Source organism: Mustela putorius, unplaced genomic scaffold (assembly GCF_011764305.1).
Source record: "Mustela putorius furo isolate JIRA1106 unplaced genomic scaffold, ASM1176430v1.1 tig00000174_pilon_pilon_pilon, whole genome shotgun sequence".
Classification (NCBI taxonomy): Eukaryota; Metazoa; Chordata; class Mammalia; order Carnivora; family Mustelidae; genus Mustela; species Mustela putorius.
The window spans coordinates 44,361,542-44,384,490 of NW_025421304.1; the positions used below are offsets into that span (position 1 = coordinate 44,361,542).

Sequence of the window (22,949 nt, forward strand, 5' to 3'; positions counted from 1 at the left end):
ACTCCCTGCAAACGTAGGGCTTCTCCCCTGTGTGTGTCCTCTGGTGTCTGATGAGATGTGACCTCCATGTAAAGCCTCGCCCACACTCCCTGCAAACATAGGGCTTCTCCCCTGTGTGTGTCCTCTGGTGTGTGATGAGATGTGACCTCCATGTAAAGCCTCGCCCACACTCCCTGCAAACATAGGGCTTCTCCCCTGTGTGTGTCCTGTGGTGTCTGATGAGATTTGACCTCCGTGTAAAGCCTCGCCCACACTCCCTGCAAACATAGGGCTTCTCCCCTGTGTGTGTCCTGTGGTGTGTGATGAGATTTGACCTCTGTGTAAAGCCTCGCCCACACTCCCTGCAAACGTAGGGCTTCTCCCCTGTGTGGGTCCTCTGGTGTCTGATGAGATGTGACCTCTGTGTAAAGCCTCGCCCACACTCCCTGCAAACGTAGGGCTTCTCCCCTGTGTGGGTCCTCTGGTGTGTAACAAGGACTGACTTATGAATGAACTCCCTCCTCGGCTCCTTGCCAACAGACGGCTTCTCCTCTTTGTGTGTTCTCTGGTGTCTGCTGAGATGTGACCTATCATCGAAGCCTTGCCCACTGCCTCTATATTTGACTCTTATAATTCTTGACATTCCTACCCCCATGAATAATTTTCCTGTCTCCTCTGGATTCAGTTTCTGGCCTGTGCTGGGCTCTTCCTCCACTATTCCCTCATACCCTGTTTGTCCTTCGCATGGGATGGGAAAGGCTCTTGAATTTTTCCTCTGCCTTATACTTTCAAGCAAAGGTTTGAAACTTTCTTTGACGTCTTGACCTTTAGCTTTGTCATTCCAGTTCTGCGGATCAGAATGTTGCTGCTGCTGGTGATTTTGTTCGCCTGGGCAGGGATCCTCTGGCTGGAAATGTTCCCCTGCAGATATTCGTGGGAGGATCTGAGAAGGGTGATTGCGTTCCAAATGTTGACTGAGGAATTTCTGACTGGAGAAAGCCAGAGTGCAAGAAGGACAGGGATGGATCTCTGGCTTTGGTTCTGCTGAAAAAGGAAATTTTGGGTCAGGTAGATGTTGATGCAACTGGCTGTGTTGTGTGCTTTGTCTCCTGGTAAGTCCACCCTGGTACTCATTTTTATTGTGTTGACAATGCAAGCTCTGTCTCCTGCCAAGGGTTCCTTCACTCTTCCATTCCATTTTTACTCACTACATCTTCCTCAGAAATCCTAAAGCCCATACTGAGGGGCTTTTCTACGTATCACACAGACTAGGTACCTTCAAGTAGCGTCAGAGGCAGCTTCCCTCCTTATATAGATGGACAGACAGTGACCTTTCCCCACATACAAGCACCTTCTAAGTTGTATGATTCTGTGACAGCGTTTGCAGTGACTCTGGGTGACTTCAATGGAATGTGTGAGTAAACACAACCCTGAGTCTCCCCATTTAAAAGGACATTTTTAACTGAGGACCAGTGTGCGTCTGGATCTCTACTAGAAAGTGGGATGTAGATTGGACGAGACACTCACGCAGGTTTCATTGCCTAAAGGGCTCTGGCTCCTGCTGCCCCAACTATGTTATAAATTGCTTCTTTTTTAGTTTTCTGCAAATCATAATATAAAAATATACCCTTCATACTGTATTTATTTCCTTCAGTCTTAGCCCATTTCAAATACAATAGGAAGTCCTGTTTCAAAATATTTTCCCAACCAGTTATGGGGATATTTATCACCCCCAACGCCATCCATCTCCTGCCAATCCACCATCTTCTCTCACCTAGAGATGATGTAGTCTTGGAGGGGATTCCCCACTGCAGTCTTTCTCCAAAATTAACCATAGGATCATCTTAAAACAGAACACACCACTTGCCAGTTGGAAACTGCACCATTGTTTCATCTCAATCAGGAAAACCCCCAGTGTGTCAGCATGGACCATAGGCTCTAGGAAGTCTGTGGATCTCTCTGACCTCCATTCCTGACCCCTATGCTTCCTCTGTCCGGGGGTGGGAGGGAGTTCTCGGCCACACACCACACACACCCACCTCTCTTGTGCCTCGGGGCAGCCGTCCAGATGGACCCTTTGCCTGGAATCCTTTGCTCACAAGCGCTTGCAGACCTCAAATGTTACCTCCTGGGAGAGCCCTTCCCTATCCAAGCTCTGTTGCACTCACCCTTCCCTCACACTGGTCCCCAGACACTTTTCTGAGGACTAGCTTGATTTTCAGAGCACTAATTGTTGTGTGCTGTTATGCACACGCATACCTATGTGCACGTGTTTCCTCGTTCATTCAGTCATCAGCTGCTGAATAGCAGTGACTCTGAAAACCTTGTTCGGTCCTGGAAGCCTGTCTGGCACAGAGTAGGGACTCCTATGACAGTTACCTGAATTGTGGGTGAGTACACACCAACAGACAGATATCATTTAGAAATATGGGGCCAAAAAAAAAAAAAAAAAAGAAATATGGAGCAAATTAAGAAGAAAGAGCTAAAAGGGCAGAAGAAACTGCCTTGGTAAGAGAGCCGGTAGGTGCTTGAAAACTTGTTTTTGCCTCTACAATTTTTTAATCAGTATATTCTATTATATATTTTGTGTATGAAGTATTTAAGAAATCAGAACAGAAATTAAAAATTTAAAAAAAATGTCCCTAAGAGTCCCATGCCTGTGAATTCTGAATTATTTCTGATGCATCGGAATTGCAACTGCATTGACTTTAGACAGGGTTTACTCTACTTAAGAGTTGGACTGTGGAAACTGCCCAGGAGATCTCTTCTTTCTCTTTCTGTTTTGAAGAGCAGTGGTGCCCACCTTTCTCTGCCGTGAGCTCGCTCTTCCACTTGCTTCCCCACTTGATGCCCAGCTCCTGGCCATACTCGTCCCCATACCAGACCAGCAGTTCGCAGCCTGGCCTGATGACCCGGCAGGTTCGGTAGAAGATCTGCCTGCGATATTGAAAGGCCACCAGGTTCTGCTCCTCATCATCCCTGGCACAGTTCACATACCTGGGAAAGAGGACCAGAGGAGGTCAGTTCCCACCACCTGAAGGCCTCCATGCTGTTACGCCGCCCACTCCCCCACTGCTTCTCAGGGAATGCCCTGCTCATATTCAAGCCCCCGTCAAAACAGCCTATGAATTCCCATCTCTAAGTTCTGCTCACTGCCCTCAGTCGGCCTAGAAGGCTCTCCCCCTTGCCTGCTTAACCATTTTTCAAATCCCAACTCCAGACTCACCATCACTTTGATTGGTCACAAAGACCAGTGACATCTAGTTTCTCTAAACTCTAAATTAAGTTCTGTTTTATAGCATGGTGTTTGATCATGGACTCTGCTTCTAGACCACTACGCATCATTCCATACTCAGCCCAAATTTATCTTCCTTTAGAGGCCTTTCTCCAATCTCCCCATACCCTGTCTGAAGCATGCATCCCCCAAGTTCCCACAGAACCTTGGAGCTCTCTCTGTCTTGCACAACAACAAAGGAAAACAATATTTATTCACATAATGCATCCCCTGCTAACCTGTGAGCCCCTCAAGGAAAGGGGCTGGATCATGAAGTGCAGAGGCCTGTGGCCATTCTGCAGCCCATTTTTACACAGGTTTCAGAACCAGTTCTACTAGAACTGAGGCTAGGAAGAGCTGCTGCCCTCACGCATTAAAGGTCCCTTGTTCTAGGTTATCCCTACACTGTGTGCCCTTGAAAAGTAGGGAGATTATAGTTAAATATTCCTAAAGTCAATTCTCTACTGTCTATCTGCAATATGTCTTCCATAGGACATGGGTTGCATACTATGTGTAAGTAATGAACTCCACTGTGGAACACAGTAATTGCTCATGAATGTTGAGTCGATAAATTAAAGTGTGAATCCAGCGTTCCTCATGAATCTGGGCTCCTCAGGGGTTTTTTCAGGGTTCAAATTTTATCTAGCATATTTTGTGGATATATACTATGTTCTTAGCTCCTTTTTACCAAAACTGTCACTCGAAGTGAAAGAGCATTATAAGGAGAAAAATGCGGAACAGAGGATTGAGGGAGACCATTGAGGGGGCATGACAAGAAGGAAAGGAGCATGGGTTTGTGACGGTGAATGTTTTCTCTGGAAGCCAGAACCCTGTTGGCCTTACCTCATCCAGTTGGCCCAAGAGTTATCTTTTCCATCCACGTACTCATAGCAGTTTCTTCCTTTGGTGATCTGAGTTTGAGAAAGGGAAATTAAAGACTTTTGGGTCTCACAAGGGAGGAACCTGTTTGTGTCTATATGATTATGTCTACTCTTACCCTCTGATCTTTAAGTAGGAGCTCCAGGTTCATGCAAAGTCCACTCAGTACACAGAGCTAGCCATGTTATAACCCCCATCCACATAGAAGGTGATGTCCTCCCAATCCATAGGAGGGTTGTGGGAAGCCAGAGGGTGGGGGAAGAGATGATGGTTCTCACCAACCAGGAGTATCCACTGTTGGCTGCCTCTTCATCTTCTGTGATTTGGCCCTCATAGGGGCCAAAGTGTAGCCCCAATGGCAGATCAGATGCCTCATTCCATACTCCAAGCCCAGCCTGAGGGATGCCTGATGGTCTGATTCTCAGCCCAGGGGGCAGAGTGAGGGCTGAGCGGTTGGGTTGCCCCTTGTCCACTGCACTGTCCTTTACAAATGTAGGGGGCCCGTGAACAGCACAGCTGTCAATGAAGAAGTTCTGACACTTCTCACAATCTGGAGGCGAGAGCAACAGGGATTAGGAAAGGATTTTGCATGTTCCTGGACTTGAGCAGTTTCAAAAACAGCCCAACACTCACATCATTTGGCCTCTACCTTGTACTCCCAGTCACTAGAGGGAGGGGATAATTTGGGGACCCGAAGACAAGACCCAGTTACAGTATCAGGAGAGAACAAATTCCTTTGAGAGTCGGGCCAAGATGGCCACTTACAGAGGTAATCATCATCCTGGGGCTCGCTGACCTCCTGGTATGCAAGGCTCTTCCTTTCTCGTAGACTATACATCTTTACTTCAACATCCTTTCTCCTGAGTTCTGAGTTGGAAAAGAATATGTGAGAGAGGTTGGTGGGGTCTGGAGTGTTAGTTCCTGTTTTGTCAGAAAACATACCATCTCCTTTGATAAATTATTACCTGTCCTTCTATATACTCTGTTCTCTGCTGTCCCCAAACTATTCAGAGTGTAAGATTCCATACTGACTAGAGATGGCTAATTCAATTTTACTTTTTTCACCATTATCAGATTAATCTTTGTAATCTTTCCTCTTAGAAAATGGTTCATTCACATATTTCTTCATTCAGAAAATATTTGTTGAGGGCACATTACATGTCAGGCATTGAGCAAGGGCCTGGGCATTCAACACCAAGAAAGTATGGTTTTTATTATCACCAAGGGATTTATTGGACAACTTGCGTGGGTCAATTATTTTATGTTAAATTAATGCCTTCAAATTAATGCTATACATCTTTATCTTCATTCTACAGATTTGAATTCAGGAGCTCAGAGAATTTATAAGATTTGTCCAAGGCCTCAATGTTAACTACAGGTCTCAGGTAAGTCTAGCTTAAACCCAGGCCTAGGCAAAGTCTGTCCCACATACCTACATTGTATTCATCAACCTTTCTGGAGAACTTAGAGGGACTAAAAATCCCCATATTATTTTTTCTTACCCAGTTTTCGTAGGGAGTGATGTCCAGAGGTACTTGCTTCTCCAGGATGGGACACTGGTTTCTGGTCGTGCTCTGAGCCACTTGTGTTCAGCAACTTTGCTGTTTCTGATAATTCCTTCAAACTAGATTCATTACTTAATGGCGCTCTGGGTACTCCCTTCAATGTGAGAATCACATATTAAAAGACAACATGCATTTCTTTATTCCTTTAAGGCTTATGGTGTGTTTTCACATGCATTACTTTAGTTAGTACTTCAACAACCTTTGGGAATACTTAGAGAGTCTGAATACTAGAGGGAAAAGAAAGGGCATATGTGGGTATCAAATATGAGAATAGAACCCATGGCTTAAGGCTCTTTCCCCTTAAATTTCTCCATAAAAGTGAGAGTGAGGGAGGGAGATTACTTGGGAAGACAAGTTGGAGAATCACTATCCTCTGTGATAGTGAGATAGAAGGTGATGAGGGCTCGTAGAGGAAAAGAGGAGATCTTCTGTAAACTAGTGGATATTTGGTGGAGGAGGAAATGGAGGCAAATGGAGGGGACGGCACACAACTGGAAAATAGGTGACATGAGTAGAGAGATGGGGAAGAAAACAAAGGGTTGGTAGAAATGGATCTAAACATAAAAAAAAGAAAGAAAGAAAGAAAGAAAGAAAAAGGATGCTAAAGTTTCCATTTGCCATATCCAAGAAAGACTATTTGTAATTAGATTAGCTGGTTCCTGTCAATTTTGTTTGAATAAGGTTGTAGCACCAGCTAAGTCTCTTCAGTTTCCTGATCTATAAATTGGTATATATACTAATTCTTAATGTTGTAGAAGACAGAAAATATTATAATGATCATCAAATCATTTGGTGAGGTATTTAATATAGTCAGAATAAGAGGTTACAATTTACCCTCTCAATTGTGCCCATGTTCAAAATCTAAATCACAGATATTATTTTTAGTATTCCTCGAACTTTTTATTTTTTGTTTAATCTGTAAATGCAGAGTTTCTCATGCAGAAAACATTGAGGGGCCCTCTGGTGCCTTAAGCTGGGCCTGGGACTTCTGAGAAGAAAGAGCTTGCCGTGTGGAGGCAGTCTACACAAATAATTCTGAACAAAATGAGAGTTGTCTAATGAGAGCTCAGAGGAAGCAGTTGTTGTTTTCTCCTACAAGTATGAGCATTTTAGATCAGTTCCAGATACCTATCTGGAGTTTCTAATGAATATTATGCAACCTATATGAAATCTTGAAGTCATTTTATTGGTTGTTTCTCAATCAGCAAACCTGAAACTACTCAGGGCTGGGAGATACTTCCTCTTACTAGAATGGGAGGCTCTCAGAGCCTATCTTCTGCAGGAGGAGCCTAGCTTCTGCATCTGGGATCATCCAGTGCATGAATTGCTAGTATATTTGTAAGCTTCTCTTATTTAGAGGGTCTTAGCTCATCTCTCACTTTAGCATAATAGAAAAGAACTGAGGTTGAAATCATCAAATGAATGTTGCAAATTTTACAAAACTCTGAAAGTTTTTTTTTTTTTTTAAGATTTTATTTATTTATTTGACAGACAAGTAGACAGAGAGGCAGGCAGAGAGAGAGAGAGGAGGAGGAAGGTTCCCTGCTGAGCAGAGAGCCTGATGTGGGGTTTGATCCCAGGACCCTGGGATCATGACCTGAGCCGAAGGCAGAGGCTTTTAGCCCACTGAGCCACCCAGGTGCCCCCAAAACTCTGAAAGTTTTAATGAGCTTATAAGTGGTTTAGAGAAGGAGCTTAGGATTAGACTGTACTATCACTGGTCCTGTGATCTCAGGTATATAATCAAACATGTCTTTGTCTTAATTTGTTCATCTATAAATGGTGATATTTATAGTACCCACCTCATAGGGTTGTTGTAAGGTTTAAGTAAGTTTATTCATGTGAATGTTTAAAGTCTGAAGTGCAGTGAAAATAAAACAAGTGGTTGCTAATATCATTGCTGTTTTTATTAGCTATTAAAATGATGAAGATATTGGATATTGTGCTAAAGAGATCAGGAAAGGAAGGCATCAGCTACTATTCTTACCTGTGCTTAAATCCACGAGAAAGATTTTCTTGTCCACAGGTTTTGGGAAATACTCACCTTCTGGTGTTTACTCTGCTCCATTTTGAATGCCACCCAAGAAGGTCTGACTATAAAGTGATAAGAAATCAGTGTTTTTTTTTTTTTTTAAGATTTATTTATCTATTTGACAGATAGAGATCACAAGTAGGCAGAGAGACAGGCAGAGAGAGAGGAGGAAGCAGGCTCCCTGCTGAGCAGAGAGCCCAATGCAGGGCTTGATCCCAGGACCCTGAGATCATGACCTGAGCAAAAGGCAGAGGCCTTAGCCCACTGAGCCACCCAGGCACCCCACAAATGACATACCTGATAAAGGGCTACTATCCAAAATATATAAAGAATTTATAAAACTCAACACCTCCAAATGAATAATCCAATTAAAAAATGGGCAGAAGACATGAATAGACTTTTTTTTCAAAAAAAGACATACAGATGGCCAACAGATATGAAAAGATGCTCGCTGTCACTGATCATCAGGGAGATACAAATAAAAGCTACAGAAGATGTCATCTCACACCTGTCACAGTGACTACAATCAACAGTACAGGGTGAGGATGTGGAGAAAGGGGAACCTTCTTGCACTGTTGGTGAGAATGCAAACTAGTGCAGCTATTCCAGAAAACAGAATGGAGTTTCCTAAAAAGTTAAAAATAGAACTACCCTATGATCCAGCAATTGCACTACTAGACATTATGCAAAGAATAAAAAGTACTGATTCAAAGGGATACAGGCACCCCAGTGTTTATGCCATCAATACCTACAATAGCCAAACTACGGAAACAGTCCAAGTGTCCAACTGACAAATGGATAAAGAAGATGTGTTATATATACATAGACATATAAATATATCTATATCTCTATATAATATATATGAATATTAGCTATAAAAAAGAATGAAATCTTGCCATTTGCAACAACATGGATGGAGCAAGAGTATTATACTATGTGACATAGTCGTTCAGAGAAGGATAATTACCACATGATTTCACTGATGTGTGGAATTTAAGAAACAAAACAAATGAGCAGGGCGCCTGGGTGGCTCAGTGGGTTAAGCCGCTGCCTTCGGCTCAGGTCGTGATCTCAGGGTCCTGGGATCGAGTCCCGCATCAGGCTCCCTGCTGGGAGCCTGCTTCCTCCTCTCTCTCTCTCTCTCTGCTTGCCTCTCTGCCTACTTGTGATCTCTGTCAAATAAATAAATAAAATCTTTAAAAAAAAAAAAAACAAATGAGCAAAGGGGAAAAAAAGAGGCAAACCAAGAAACAAATTCCAAAGTACAGAGAACACTCGGTTACCAGGGGGGACGTGGGTGAGGGGATGCGTTAAATAGGTTATGGGGATTAAGGAGTGCACTTATCATGATAAGCACAGGTTGCATGGAAGTGTTGATTGCTATATTACATACCTGAAACTAATGTAACAACACTGTATGTTAACTAACTGGAATTAAAATGAAAACTTAAAAAAAATGAAGATGGACCTTTCCATAATTACCTCAAACCCTCATCCAGAATTAAGACTCTGGATCATTGTGGGGTAACACGATTATGTGTGTGATTAAATAGACATAAACAAGGATGTCTCTTTACATATGTTCGTCATATTCTCTTCTAAGACATTTAATCCAATAACTGAGTGACAGGAATCACGGAGATTATCTCTTTGGTGGACTTGCAGTCTAATTGTATGTCTAATTATAACTTCCCTTTCATTAGGTAATAATGTTTAGGAAAAACAGCCTTTTTAAAAAGAATGATGAATTTTAAATATGTAAAAAGGTGTGGAGAATCATATGTAAAACCTATATATCCACCACCATTCAGCCTTATCTCAACATTCTGCCACAATTATCTATCTTTATTTTTTATTTTTATCTTTATAGCTTTTAACTTCTTTTTTAAAATTCAAAAACAAATAGAAAAATAGGGCACCTGGGTGGCTCAATTAGTTAAGTGTTTGCCTTCAGCTCAGGTCATGACGCAGGGCCCTGGCCTTGGCCTGCTTCAGGCTCCCGGCTGGACGGGGAGTCTGTTTCTCCCTCTCTATCTGCTCCTGCCCCAACCTGGTCTCTTGTGCACGTGCTCTCTCTCTCTCTCAATCAATCAAATAAATGGAATCTTTAAAAAAAGAGAGATAACTAGCCAAGACACAGCAGAGCCACTTGCCACCCTTTCCATTTTCTGTGATAACTATTCTGAATTTGGCATTTCTTTTGTTTTTATATGTTTACCAACTATTATACACTATTAGTGTATTTACAAATGATATAATTATTGTCCACATTTAAAAACTTTATATGGGGGCGCCTGGGGGGCTCAGTGGGTTAAAGCCTCTGCCTTCGGCTCAGGTCATGATCTCAGGGTCCTGGGATCGAGCCCCGCATCAGGCTCTCTGCTCAGCGGGGAGCCTGCGTCCCCGTCTCTCTCTGCCTGCCTCTCTGCCTACTTGTGATCTCTGTCTGTCAAATAGATAAAAATCTTAAAAAAAAAAAAACTTTATATGAATACCCTCTTACTATATGATATGCTGTTTTACATCTTGAGTTTATGTTTTTAAGGAAAGAGTTTCCTTTCTTGACCCCGGAGATACAGCTGAGCCCTGAACCTTGGGTTTCAGGAGGAAACCCCACATCTCCCTGGCCCCCTCACCTTGCTGCCTTGGCGTCCATTCTTCATCCGAATCCTCAGTGTCATCTACTCGTGGTATGGTGGCCTGCCTGCGGTGACACATGAAAGCCGGTCGAGGGGCTCTGAGACCTGGAAAGAAGCAGACTTCTGGTCCTCAGAGGGAAGAGCCAGAAGGAGGAACCAAGCACAGTGGCAGTGGACAGTACCACCCAGTCAGGGCGACTCCACTGGTGGAGTTGGGAGCAGGGCAGGGGCTGGTGGAGTTGGGAGCAGGGCAGGGGCTGGTGGAGTTGGGAGCAGGGCAGGGGCTGGTGGAGTTGGGAGCAGGGCAGGGGCTGGTGGAGTTGGGAGCAGGGCAGGGGCTGGTGGAGCTGGGAGCAGGGCAGGGGTGAGTTCCGCATCGCCAGCGCGAGCCCTAGACTGGTCGGGAAGAACACGATTTCGCTCCAGATTTGTCTTCTCACGGAAGGGAACTAGGAGCAGACGGAGCCACTGCGGAGGCCGACGGCGAGCGGGCCGCAGGCCTGGCTGTTTCCCAGGCTCCTCAGCACCCAGCACTTCCGGTTACCTATAGTGATCAGGGCTTCGTAGTTCCTTTTCACATTCCTGTATCGGATTTTCTCCCAGTCTCCCATCTCTGTCCATTCTTCCTTGGAGAAGTACACGGAAATGTCTTTGAAAGCATCTTGGGCCTGGGAAAGGGTTCCGTCAGTGGCTTACGGACCCCAGTGGGGACTTCGAGCTGGGCCTCCCCCCACCTTACATGTAGGGCATTCCCCGAGTCCTCGGAGCGCTCCTGTGAAGCGCGGTGAAGAGCTTCTCCCCTCCGGAGGGTGTCCCGGTGAAGCGAACACGCGCGGAGCGTTCCCCTAGCTGTCTCCTGACAGAGAGCCATGGCGGATGGTTCTGTCCTGCGTCCCCTCGCCCATCCTGTAAAGGAGCAAGCGCCTCCACCCTGTGCCCACGCGTGAGAGGCTCCCCCGCCGGTGGAGGCCAGGAGTCGGTGGTGCTCCAGGGGGCAGCTCCTTGTCACCACCCCCTCCTCCACCTTCCTACAGACCGTGCTCGGAGCCCAGCTTCTCCCACACCTCTCACCGGGGGCTTCCGCCCTGTTCTCCCCGAGTCTCTCTCAGGGGTCTCCTCTGGGGGCCCGCTGACGCTCCCGGTGCTGGGCCCTCCGGGCAGGCCCTGCTCGGACTCTGAGGCCGTCCGTGGTCGCATTGCCCCAAGGCCAAAGCGCCTGTGGAAGAAGAAGGTGCTGAGAGTGGGTGACAGCCCAGACCACTGCCCAGAGCGTGTCTGTCTTCCCCATTTGGGCGGGGGTGGGGGGTGGGGGGTGGGGGGGGTCCAGAACGAGAACATGTGGCGGCCCCAGAGAGGATTAGAAGATGCAGGCGAGGTCTGGGGTCTTGGTGGCAGGGGGTCCTCTCCTGGCCTTGACAGACACCCTAAGGAGAGCTAGGTTTTGTTTCTTTTATTCCTTGCAGCTCGGCCGTCTGAGGGAGGGAGGCTGGAGGGATGTGGCTGCCGGGAGTCCTGAGGCGTTGGCTGGGAGTCCTGAGGTGCCCGAGGAGCACGGAGGAGGCCTGGGGGGCCCTGAAGGCTGGGGCTGCCCACAGACGCCCACAGCTCTGCTCCAGGGAGAGGAGGTGAGTGCTTCCCAAAGGAGGGTTTCTCGGGATGTCCCACGGGGGATTCTGGAAAAATGTGGTGTGAGCAGTCTGGCTCTCCAAGGGACAGAGAGATCCCGGGCCGAGGGGATTTGGTCTCACTCGTGGGGGGGGGGGGTTGGGGGCTCTCATGTCAAGGGTATCTGGGGCGTCCGGCAGAGGACATCTGGGGTTCCTCAGGCTGACGCTGTTGGCAGTCTCTCAGGACAAGATCTGGGGTCTTTCAGGCTGGAGAGATTGAGAATGCTCAGGCTGAGAGAACTTGGGATCTTGGAGACTGAAGAGATTAGAGGTCTCGCGTTCTAAGATCCGAAGTCTCTCGTGAACCGGCTTTAGGTTTTCTGACGTGGAGGTTCCTTGGGGTCTGCGGAGCCGGAGGGATTTCCGAGCTCGCAGGCTGGTGGTCCTCAGGGTCTCTGAGGCTGGGGGGATGTGCTCTCTGTGGGCGTACCTTTCGGGTGTCTCGGGGTGAGGGTTTTGGGGGTGCCTCCGCCGAGGGTGATTGGTGTTACTCGCGGGGATTTGGGCCTCTAAGTATTAGGGATTTAGTGTTTCTCTGGGTGAGGGATTTGAGGTTTCTGCAGCTGAGGTGCTTAGGGGTTGGAGGGGTATCCCACCGAGCTGTGAGGACCCCCCCCCAAGGCAGAGGAATTGCGTTCCCTTGAGGCGGCGAGATGTGGGGTCCCTGCGGCTGAGGGGAGTTGGAGCCAGACAGGGTGAGGGGTCCCAGGGTCTCCCGGGTGGGGTTTGAAGGTTTCAGAGTCAGGGTTTACAACAGTTTCACAGGGCACTGCAGGGGCGTCCGTGTTCCCGTCAGTCTCCCTGGAGGCCCTCACCGCCCACCCGGGTCTGGCGCCCTCGCAGAGCCCACGCGCGCTTCCAGCCTGGCGAGAAGTGAGACGCCGCGGTCGGCGCGACACCGGCTTGTACTGCCGTGTCAGGCAGAAGCCACCAATCAGCGCTGCAAGCAAAGTAGCCTTTCCAATCGGCGTGCAGGAGGGGCCTGAGGGGGCGGAGCGTAGGGCCAGCCGTGTGTGTCAGTCACCGGCAGAACCCCACCGCCGCGGACGGTCCCGCCCCACCCCGCGGGGATTGGCTACTCGGAGTCCAGTACGTGTCTGTCAAGAAACAGCAGCGCGCAGGCGCGGTATGGCAGTTTTCCTTGACTTCGGTACCCAGACGCTGGTGAAGGCGGGCCAGGGCAGGAGACGGAGCCGAGTCCACTGCAGCCCAGGCTGAGCCTAGCGCGTTGAGCTGACCGCAGGTCTTTAGGGTGGACCTGGCACAAAGATTCTTTGCTCGACCAGACTTTCAGGCCCTGGAAGGGTCTCCTGGGCCATCTGTGCCCTTCCTTATAGAATCCATCTTTAGGGGTGCCTGGGTGGCTCAGTGGGTTAAAGCCTCTGCCTTCCGCTCAGGTCATGATCCCGGGGTGCTAGGATCGAGCCCCGCATCGGGCTCTCTGCTCAGCGGGGAGCCTGCTTCCTCCTCTCTCTGACGGCCTCTCTGCCTACTTGTGATCTCTGTCGGTCAAGTAAATAAATAAAAAAAAATTATTAAAAAAAAAAGAATCCATGTTTTCCTTTTTCTTTCTTTCTTTCTTTTTTTTTTTTTTTTTGAGAGAGAGCATGGGGTGGGGGCGGTGGTGAGGGGCAGAGGGAGGGAGAGAGAGTAGAGAGATAGAGAGAGAGATGAAAGAGAATCTCAGGCAGGTTCCATGCCCAGTGAGGAGTCTGGATTGGGGCTCGAGGTGGGACTCCATCCAGGGCTCGATCTCAGGACCCTTAGTTCATGACCTGAGCTGAAATCCAAAGACGGATGCTTAACTAACTGAGCACTCAGGTGCTGCCACTCAGAATTCTTAAGCTAAAAGTGGAAGTGGCTTTTGTGAGTAAAAACCGTGTTTAAATAATGTAGGTCTAAAAGTCATCAGAAGTAGTGTTGGCTTAGTAGAATGATACAGCGAAGATTAGCATGCTTCCTGTTCAAGGATGACATGCACATCTGTGAAGTGCTCCATACTAAAAAAAGAAGAAAAGTCATCAGAAGGAAGGAGACATAAATAAAATCAAAGGAAAAAAACCCTGAAATTGAAGGAGCAGGAGGCTGAGGAGAAAGCAAAAGCTGGTGCCTTGCACCCCCCCCTTCACCCGCTCCCCTCCATTTGTGTAGCATTCCTCAGGCACCCCTGACTGCCATAAAATGATAAATAGTTAACTTGCAGAGATCACAGTCCTGCAAGGTAGGAGTCTCCCTTGGTTTGCAAATGTCCTTGAGATTTACAACAAAGAAGTTACCTTATCAATAGCCCTAATGTCACCCTCCCCTCCATGAAAAACCGAAGGAGGCAGAGGTAGAAGGAAAAGTAAATAAAGTTGAGTCTAAACCTAAATCTCATTAACAAGGATGCTTGATAGCAGGAATGTAACATTCCACCAGGAGACTCCCAATTGTCTTCACTTGATAGTAACCAGGCCTTCAATATCCTGATAGTGCTTTTTTCACATGCGTGGGCTAACCGGCCAGTTCTGCTTCTGTAAGATTGCTTTGTCTGCTTTCGCGCGGGGTCCCCTGACCCAATTCACTGACGCCAAGTATGCCTGTTCAAACTGTCAATCAATCAGCTCAGCCCCACCCGAAACTTGTTTGTACCTGTCTATAAAAACCCTGCACCAACCCAGCTCTGGACCTCTCGGCGTTATCGGCAACAAGCGGTGCAGAGGTCCAGGTTCGAACCTGCAATAAACGACCCTTGCTGATTGGCTTTGACTCACGTCTCTGGTGGTCTTTTAAGGTGGGGGTAATACTCTATTGGCATTTCAAAATAATATGCAAGTATTTTGCATAAAAATGAAGCATCAGCTCTAAGGACACTCAGTCCACTGAGGTGGGTCAGTTTAAGACCTACTGGTTTTCAGAAGATAAAACGGGAATAGTGTTTCTGGCTTTTACTAAATTTTGAAAAAATATGTTATGTTTAAAAACATAACACAATTTCCCTGAAGTAGGGCTCCAAACCCCAGAATTCTTACCAAGGAAGGACCGCCAGATTCCAGGCAAAGTTTGCCCAGCTCAGCCGTCATGAAGGGAGTGGTCAATCAGACCTCTAAGGGCCCTCAGACCTCTCAGGTTCCCCTGAGACGAGTGCTGGGTGGGGGCTGGGAGTGGAGGGAGCAGTGAGAGAGCGGGGAGCTTCCGGAAATTGTGAGACCATCTGTGTATGGTCGATGTTTGGGTGGGTGCAGAGTTGATGGTCGGTCTTGTGCATGAGCATCTATGGTTGCTTTATGGTTCAAAGAAATGTGAGATTAAAAAAAAACTTGCTCTTCAAGTGCTCACTGTTAACCTTAAAAATAAAGCTGCCAGTTATTTTAGCAGCAGAAAGGGCTTTATTCTGGAATAGCAGAGAATTGCAATCCAGGACTAGCAAATGAGGGCAAAACCATAGGATGGCCCTCAGAACAAAGGAGAGGAGAAGGGGGTTTGGGAAGGCCATTATAGGCAAAAAGTTCACGGGAGTAAAGGGAGTTGAAGCACCGAGACTTCTCCTTGGCTGAGTTAGGACTGTCTCTCGTTGGCCAGGCTATTGCTAGGAAAACATCCTTCCTCCTGCAGGGTTCGGAGAGAAGTTCACCTACTATAGGTGAAGTAGGGGTATGTTTGCAAGGTGGTCTCTTCCTGTTGGATAAGATGCAGTGCAGTTTAAGAACCCATTAAATAGCCAAACTGAAACAAAACTTAGACCCCTTCAAAAAAACTCTCCAAACCAAGACTTGGCCACAAATAAGAAAAATTCAAAAGGATAATGACAGAAAGAAAAGAAACAAATGGAAAGGCATAATGTGCTCTCCAGCAGAAATACTCAGTGTTATAAACACATCAGGTCTCCATATGTTAATTTATTCCTATAAAAATAACAATTTACTTTGTGGAATTTCCCAAACAGGTTAAAAAGATAATGTGTAAAAATAAAAGCGAATAACAAGGAAATGAAAATAATTAAGACTAATGGGTAGGCTAGCTTGTCAGATATGAACATTTCTTATAAACTTAAGTATTAAAAGTGTTCATTTTGGCAATGAGTATATAGTCTTATCAATATAATTCAATATGGAATCAAGAAGTAGGCCCTGGGTTGGTTAATTTTATGTGTCTTACTGGGGGAGCTGTGTGGATGGTGCAGACTCCCAGTCCCAGGTCTGGGTCTGGGGGAGCGCAGAGCTCACTGAGTTCCATCACCAAAGGCTTCTGGGACTTCAGGATCAGTGCAGGGGCCCAGGGCCCATGACCTGTGGCCATGGGCAGAAACTCCTCTGGGAGCCCCTCCTCAGCCGTAGACAGCCTGAGTCTTCCAGAGCTCTGACAGCCTCTGCTGGTGGTTGTGGGCTGGGTGCCCGCCTCCAGAAGCCTGGTGAACCCGAGCTGGGGCCTCCCTTTTGAGAGATAGCCTTTGCACAGTCCCTCAGGGGTTGTCAGTCCCTATCAACATGTCTTCCCTCTGTGAGCCCTAGCTTGGAGGTTTCAGGGGGTTCCTGACCTTAAGGGTACGCCATCCAGTGACAGCGGCTCAGACTGGGATGGGGACGGCCTTTTCTCCTCTCTCCTGCTATTACAGCGGTGTGGGGGTCTTGTCCCATGGAGTCCAAGAATGAATCTCACTGAAAGAAAAGGGTGAAGTAAAGTGAAACTTGTTAAGTGGAGATGAGAATGGAAAGGGGGAGAAAGCTCTCCAGAATGAGAGGGGTCCTGAGTGGGTTGCCCGTGAGGGATTCTGGTGGGAGTCTTTTACGGAGAACTGACCAGGAAGCTTGTGACCTTGAGACTGTTGTGACAACTTGCTTTGTTCCCCTACCTCTTGTTCCACTCTGTCTCAGTGTCTCTCCCTTCCTGGAATAGTCTCAGAGCCTAGTCGGGAGACTTAGGGGCCTCCTGCGTCTCCCTGCCTTTGCCTTCACCCCTTCCTTGCTCCCGGAACAGGACCTGTGGGCAGAATGAGCCAGACTGGGATTATGAGGAATGACTGGTTAAACTTTTTAATTAGTAGGGGTGAGGGATAGTGCAAGTCTCCAAGGAATCTAGAAGCAAGGCTCTCAGGACCTTGAGGGGCTAGCCGGGGCTGAAAAAACATAACTCCTAGTCTTCAGTCAATCATAACCCTGCAGGCACCAAGGCAGCCCTGAGTTCCTTGAGGAAGGTCACACTTTGCATTTTTCAAGTATCCCTCTGTGGACTGCAAGCTGTAGGGAGATTTCATTTAACCTGCATTTCTTTTGCTTTTTTTCCCCACATTAGTACCTCCACAATCACCAGACAACCTCAGCTTGGCTGTCATCTCCATGCTGTGGTGTTTCTGGCCTGTGGTTCACTGTTGCCTTCTGCCTGGCCTGGAAGGTCAGTCTTCCAGGGATCCAAGGATGGGGCTGGGAGGCGGCTGGAAATAAGAGAAAAGTGCGTTCAATACAAAAGAACACAGGGGTGCCTTGGCTCAGCTGGTTAAGAGTCTGCCTTTTGTGAAGGTCATGACCCCAAGGTTCTGGCATCAAGCCCTACATCAGGCTCCCTACTGAGCAGGAAGCTTGCTTATCCCGCTCCATCTGCCAAGAGTTCTCTCTCTTAAATACATAAAATCTTTAAAACAAAAGAAAACAAAACACAAGTGCTATGCCTGGGGTGAACCAAGGTGGAGATAAGGTGAAACAGCAGGATGAAACGGGTGTGATTTAGAATGAAAGCCCAGAGTGGTGGTTAAGAATCTGAGCTCAAATCCTAGGTCGGACACACTCTGTAAGGTGTTTGGGCCGCTTAATCCTTATGCCTCATTTTCCTCACCTGTAAAGTGGGAATAATTCCCACCTCTGGGTCATTGTGAGGTTCCAATGAGTTAGGACAGTGGTATATAGTAAAAAATATATATATATTTAAAAGATTTTATTTATTTATTTGACAGAGAGAGATCACAAGTAGGCAGAGAGGCAGGCAGAGAGAGAGGAGGAAGCAGGCTCCCCGCTGAGCAGAGATCCCGATTCAGGGCTCGATCCCAGGCCCCTGAGATTGAAGGAGCAGGAGGCTGGCTGAGGACAAAGCAAAAGCTGGCACCTTGCACCCCCCCCTTCACCCGCTCCCCTCCATATGTGTAGCATTCCTCAGGCACCCCTGACTGCCATAAAATGATAAATAGTTAACTTGCAGAAATCACAGTCCTGCAGGGTAGGGGTCTCCCTTGGTTTGCAAATGTCCTTGAGATTTACAACAAAGAAGTTACCTTACGTTTGATAGCAGGAATGTAACATTTCACCAGGAGAGACTCCCAATTGTCTTTATGTTAGTGCCTCATTAGAGGGAAAGTGGCCTTGGCTTGATAGTAACCAGGCCTTCAATATCCTGATAGTGCTTTTTTTCGCACGCGTGGGCTAACCGGCCAGTTCTGCTTCTGTAAGATTGCTTTGTCCGCTTTTGCGCGCGGGTCCCCTGATCCACTCCACTGACGCCAAGTATGCCTGTTCAAACTATCGATCAATCACTGCCTTAGAAAAATCCCTAACCTCCCTCTCCGAGGTGGTCCTACAAAACAGGAGAGGGCTGGACCTATTGTTCTTGAGAGAGGGGGGATTATGCGCAGCCCTCAAGGAAGAATGTTGTTTTTATGCTGACCATACAGGGGTTGTTAGGGAAACCATGGATAAACTCAGAGAGAGACTAGCCCAAAGAAAAAAGGATTTTGAATCCCACCAGGGCTGGTTTGAAAATTGGTTTAATCGATCTCCTTGGCTCACCACCTTACTATCCACCATCTTAGGGCCCCTTATTATACTTCTACTAATCCTCTCCATCGGCCCCTGTATCTTGAATAAACTCGTACAGTTTATGAAGGATCGCTTGTCAGTAATCCAGACAATGGTACTGACACAGCAATATCAACTAATTAAACAGACCGGATCTCAAACTGACTTGTTTCATGAACAACACGAATGGATATAAGATTCTATCCATGATAAAGAAAAAGGGGGGAATGAAAGACCCCCTTTCTCTTTCTCCTTGCTGAAGGCGAAATTAAGTAACTTGTTGCCTCCATAACTAGATAACGGCAAGCACGTATCCTGTGCAAACAGGATGCCTGTGATCACCCTGTCTGTCAAGAAGGAAGACAAAGGAGGAACAGGGACCTTCAGGAGTGATAATAAGTCAAGGCTGTCAAGGCTATGTTGAGAGAGCTGCCAGAGCAACCAGCTGTGTCCGTGCCTTGAACCCAACAATGTGCATGATTTCAAATTTACCAATCAGACCCCTGTAACCATGCATCTGCTTCTGTAAGCTCGCTTCCTGCCACCCAAACCCCGTCCTATATAATCTGCTCCCCAACCTAGCCCAGCGCGCTCAGTCTCCGGAAGGCTGATGCGTCTGCAGGCGCCTGTGTAACCAATAAACCTCTTGCAACTTGCATCCAGGGGAGGCTTGGTGTCTGCTTCTTGGGTGCGGATCGAGGGTCTTTCAAGATCATGACCTGAGCCAAAGGCAGAGGCTTAACCCACTGAGCCACCCACATTTCTCTTTTTTAAATAAAATTTTAAATTTAATTTTATTTCCCATCACAACACACACATTTCTTAAAATACCACAGTTTCAAAATCTGTAAGTAAGTAGCACTCACAAGAACAACTATTACCCCTGTCTATTCAATTTCTGTTTTACATGTCTTGCATGGTGGTCACAGCACAGTGAAGCACATAAAACTCCCGCAGTATGTTTACGACGGCGAGATGAAGGTAAGGATCAGCAGGTCCAGGTTGTGGTCTAGGGCTAGCGGTAAGGGAGCTAGGGCAGAAAATGAGGGTTAGGTTTAAGCCAAACTGGTCCTCTTCCCTCTCCCTCCTCTTCATCTCTGCAGGATGCACAGGACTTACCCAGAGTCACACACGAAGCAGTGGTTGAGCTGGACCACGGGTTTTCTACTCCCTGTCTCCCCATCCTAGGCGCTAATGGAAAAAGAATGAAATCAACGTCTGCTCTGGTCACTGCCTGTTTCAGACCTAACTCAACCTCGGCCAAGGGTGTGGAAGGCCTCAGAGTTCATGCAGATACTCCCTGGGAACAGCACTGCTGGCCCCACTTTGCCTGGGCAGCTCCAGGTTCCAGCCCAGACCTGACCCACCTTAGTAGATATGTGTGTGTTTATGCAGGACTGAGTGCAGTGGCTTACCTGCCCCCATGTGGAGCCTTCTTTTGGGCTGGTGGGGCCCTCCTGGCACTGGCTGGATCCTTGGTCCTATCTGAGTGATCAGCAGTAGACAGTTGGGTCTCAGACAGGACAATTCTTAGCTTCCAACCTTCCAGACAAGCATCTGTGGTCCTCCAGCTCAGGCCAGCCTGGATCTTGACAATGTCCAGCCCATTACTGAGCTGACTGTGCTCCTGGTAACTTAACAGGTCCATGGGCAGTGTAGGAAGCCCTTGGGGATGTTTCCATTCCCAATGTCTGTGTGGTTGAGACAAGCAACTCCTCCTTCGTGGCCTCCCAGCATTCCAAGAGAGTAATAACCCTCCAGACTTTGAATGTGGCTGGTGGCCACAACAGCCACACTGCACACTGGCCCTGCAGTCCTTTGGCCTCTGGTTATAATGTAAATATTTGACATGCGTGATTGTTAGGAATTAAGGATATAGGAGAATCTGTGTCTCCAAGTGGGCAGTTTCTGGCTGAGGCTGCATGGTCTCGGACAGCTACATGCATGACCCTAGAAGGCCTGCCAAGAATGGATTTTGAGCTGTGGAATAATCTTGAGTCTCCCATGGTTTCACTGAGCAATAATTTCCTTACCATCCTCACATCTGGTCTCTACTCTATAAAGGAGAGAGAAGAGACTAGAAAATGAGCTAGTGTGTTCTCTGGGGTGGGTGATTAATGTGGGGTGGGGGCAGCTGTGACTCCTGTGCTCCCTCCTCCCAGGGACATGAATCAGGCCTGTGTGCCTTCTAGTCTCTGAGATGCGAGGACCCTATGCCCTGGGCAGGAGCCTTGAGTTTTCCACCAACAGCAAAGCTGCTTTTTCAGCAGTTGGAAGAGTGTCTTGCCATTGTGGGAGGACAGGAAGAATACTGGATGGGCAGCTGCAGCCCCTGACCCTAAGTGCACCCCTTCCTTCCTTGGGCTTCCGATGCCACAGCCGTGTGTAGTCTGTGCTGCTGCTTTTCCAGCCCAGCATCTGTTCTCACGTCCAAGTTCAGCATCTCAGCTTTCTTTGGGAACCACATCTCACCTGCCTCCCATCCAAACAGTTCCAGAGGGCAGACCCCCCATTCCACCCACCTTGAAGATGGACGTATGATCCAAGTCTACCCAACTCCACGCTCTGTCCTCTGGGTGCTCTGATGGCTTCAAGGATGAGAGAGTGACCCAAGCCAGGCCAAAGACACTTAAAAGCCAAGACTTTTCATGGAACCCAAGGGAAAGAGAAACACTTCCCAGTAGAATTGAAGGTGAGTGGTTGTCAGCCTGGAGTTGCTGGAGGCCGCAGATACAGTGAGAGAGACTCTGCCTGTGAATGGGAACTCCCCAGAACACTTAGCAGGATGGAGGGTCAGAGAGGGTCCAAGTCACACTGTGAAAGCGTGAGCCCCTGGGCCTGCCAAGGCCAAACCAGCTCTTGCCTCTTGCAAGTATTAATTTATTTCAACCGTTAAAAATATTAGTTTATTTTACTTCAGTAAGTATGTCCAGTCCCTTGCCATCCCACGTGCTAGCGGACACATCAGGGTTGATAGTCCCTGAAACTTCCCATGCATGGTGTCCTCACTGGGTGGGCCATGGCTCGGGGGGAGATAAGACAGTGGGGTCAGGTCTCAAGAGAGCTCCATAATAGCTCTGTCCCTGTTCCTTCTCTGTCCCCAGAGAGGAAAACTGGAGAACAGTGAGGGGAGAACCAGCAGGAGGGAGAGGTCCCTGGACAGTTAATTGGTCTGCTTGTTTTCTCCTTATTTTAAGGTCTATTTTTCTTAATGTGCACTTTTATTAGGAAATTTACACATTTCTTCTAGGCTTCCTGTTCATTGAAATAGGTTTCTCTTATTTGACCTTTAACTTCTACTCCCTTTCTATTTTTCCTCAGAATTGTCACAATTAATGAACACATGTTGATATATTATTCACTCAAGTCCATACGTTATTTAGGTTCCCACAGTTCTACCTTTTCTGGCTCCAGGATCCCACATAGGACACCAAACAACATGTGGTCATCACGTCTCTTTAGGCTTTCCTTGGCTGGGACAGTCCCTCAGACTTGTCTTGTTTCAGTGACCATGACTGTGTTGAGGCATTTTGTTTATAGACCTGCATTGAGATTTACTTGTTTTTCTTACGGTTAGACTGGGGTTGTGGTTTTCAGGGAAGCAGTCACAGAGGTAAAGTGCTCTGTCATCACTGTACAACAAAAGAACACTTGTCACTGTCTATGTTAATGCTGGTCACCCGGCTGAAGCAGTGTTGGTCAGGCTTCCCCACTGTGAGGTTACCCATCACCCTGTTACCCCATCACCCCACCCCCTCCCTTATGTAATCCTCAGTTTATTTCCCGGAGTCCAGAGTCTCTCATTGTTTGTCTCCCTTTCTGATTTCCTCCCATTCAGTTTTCCCTTCCTTCCCCTATGATCTTCCGTGCCATTCCTGAATTCCACATATGAGTGAAACCATATGATAATTGTCTTTCTCTGCCCGACTTATTTCACTTAGCATAATACCCTCCAGACCCAACCATGTTGATGCAAATGGTAGGTATTCTTCTTTTCTGATGGCTGTGTAATATTCCTTTTTATATATGAACCACATCTTCTTTATCCAATCATCTGCTGAAGGACATCTCAACTCCTTCCACAGTTTGCCTTTTGTGGACATTGCTCCTGTGAACATTGGGATGCATGTGTCATTTCTTTTCACTACATCTG

The 22,949-nt window shown here is 47.3% G+C and overlaps 1 protein-coding gene and 1 non-coding gene across 2 annotated transcripts; one reads left to right on the plus strand and one right to left on the minus strand.

The window, feature by feature from the left end:
- Positions 1-678: 678 nt before the first annotated feature.
- Positions 679-20,444, minus strand: PRDM7 (PR/SET domain 7). Its single transcript, XM_045076588.1, has 12 exons — positions 20,339-20,444; positions 19,763-19,826; positions 11,433-11,584; positions 10,913-11,059; positions 10,366-10,473; positions 7,742-7,791; positions 5,635-5,791; positions 4,898-4,999; positions 4,411-4,682; positions 4,097-4,164; positions 2,783-2,976; positions 679-1,088 (listed from the first exon to the last, which is right to left on the minus strand). The coding sequence occupies exons 1-12, from the start codon at positions 20,442-20,444 to the stop codon at positions 760-762; spliced, it is 1,749 nt and encodes a 582-aa protein (XP_044932523.1). The 3' UTR covers positions 679-759.
- Positions 13,937-14,040, plus strand: LOC123391087. The gene has a single exon (XR_006605713.1). It is a non-coding gene; the product is annotated as a U6 spliceosomal RNA (small nuclear RNA).
- Positions 20,445-22,949: the final 2,505 nt, after the last annotated feature.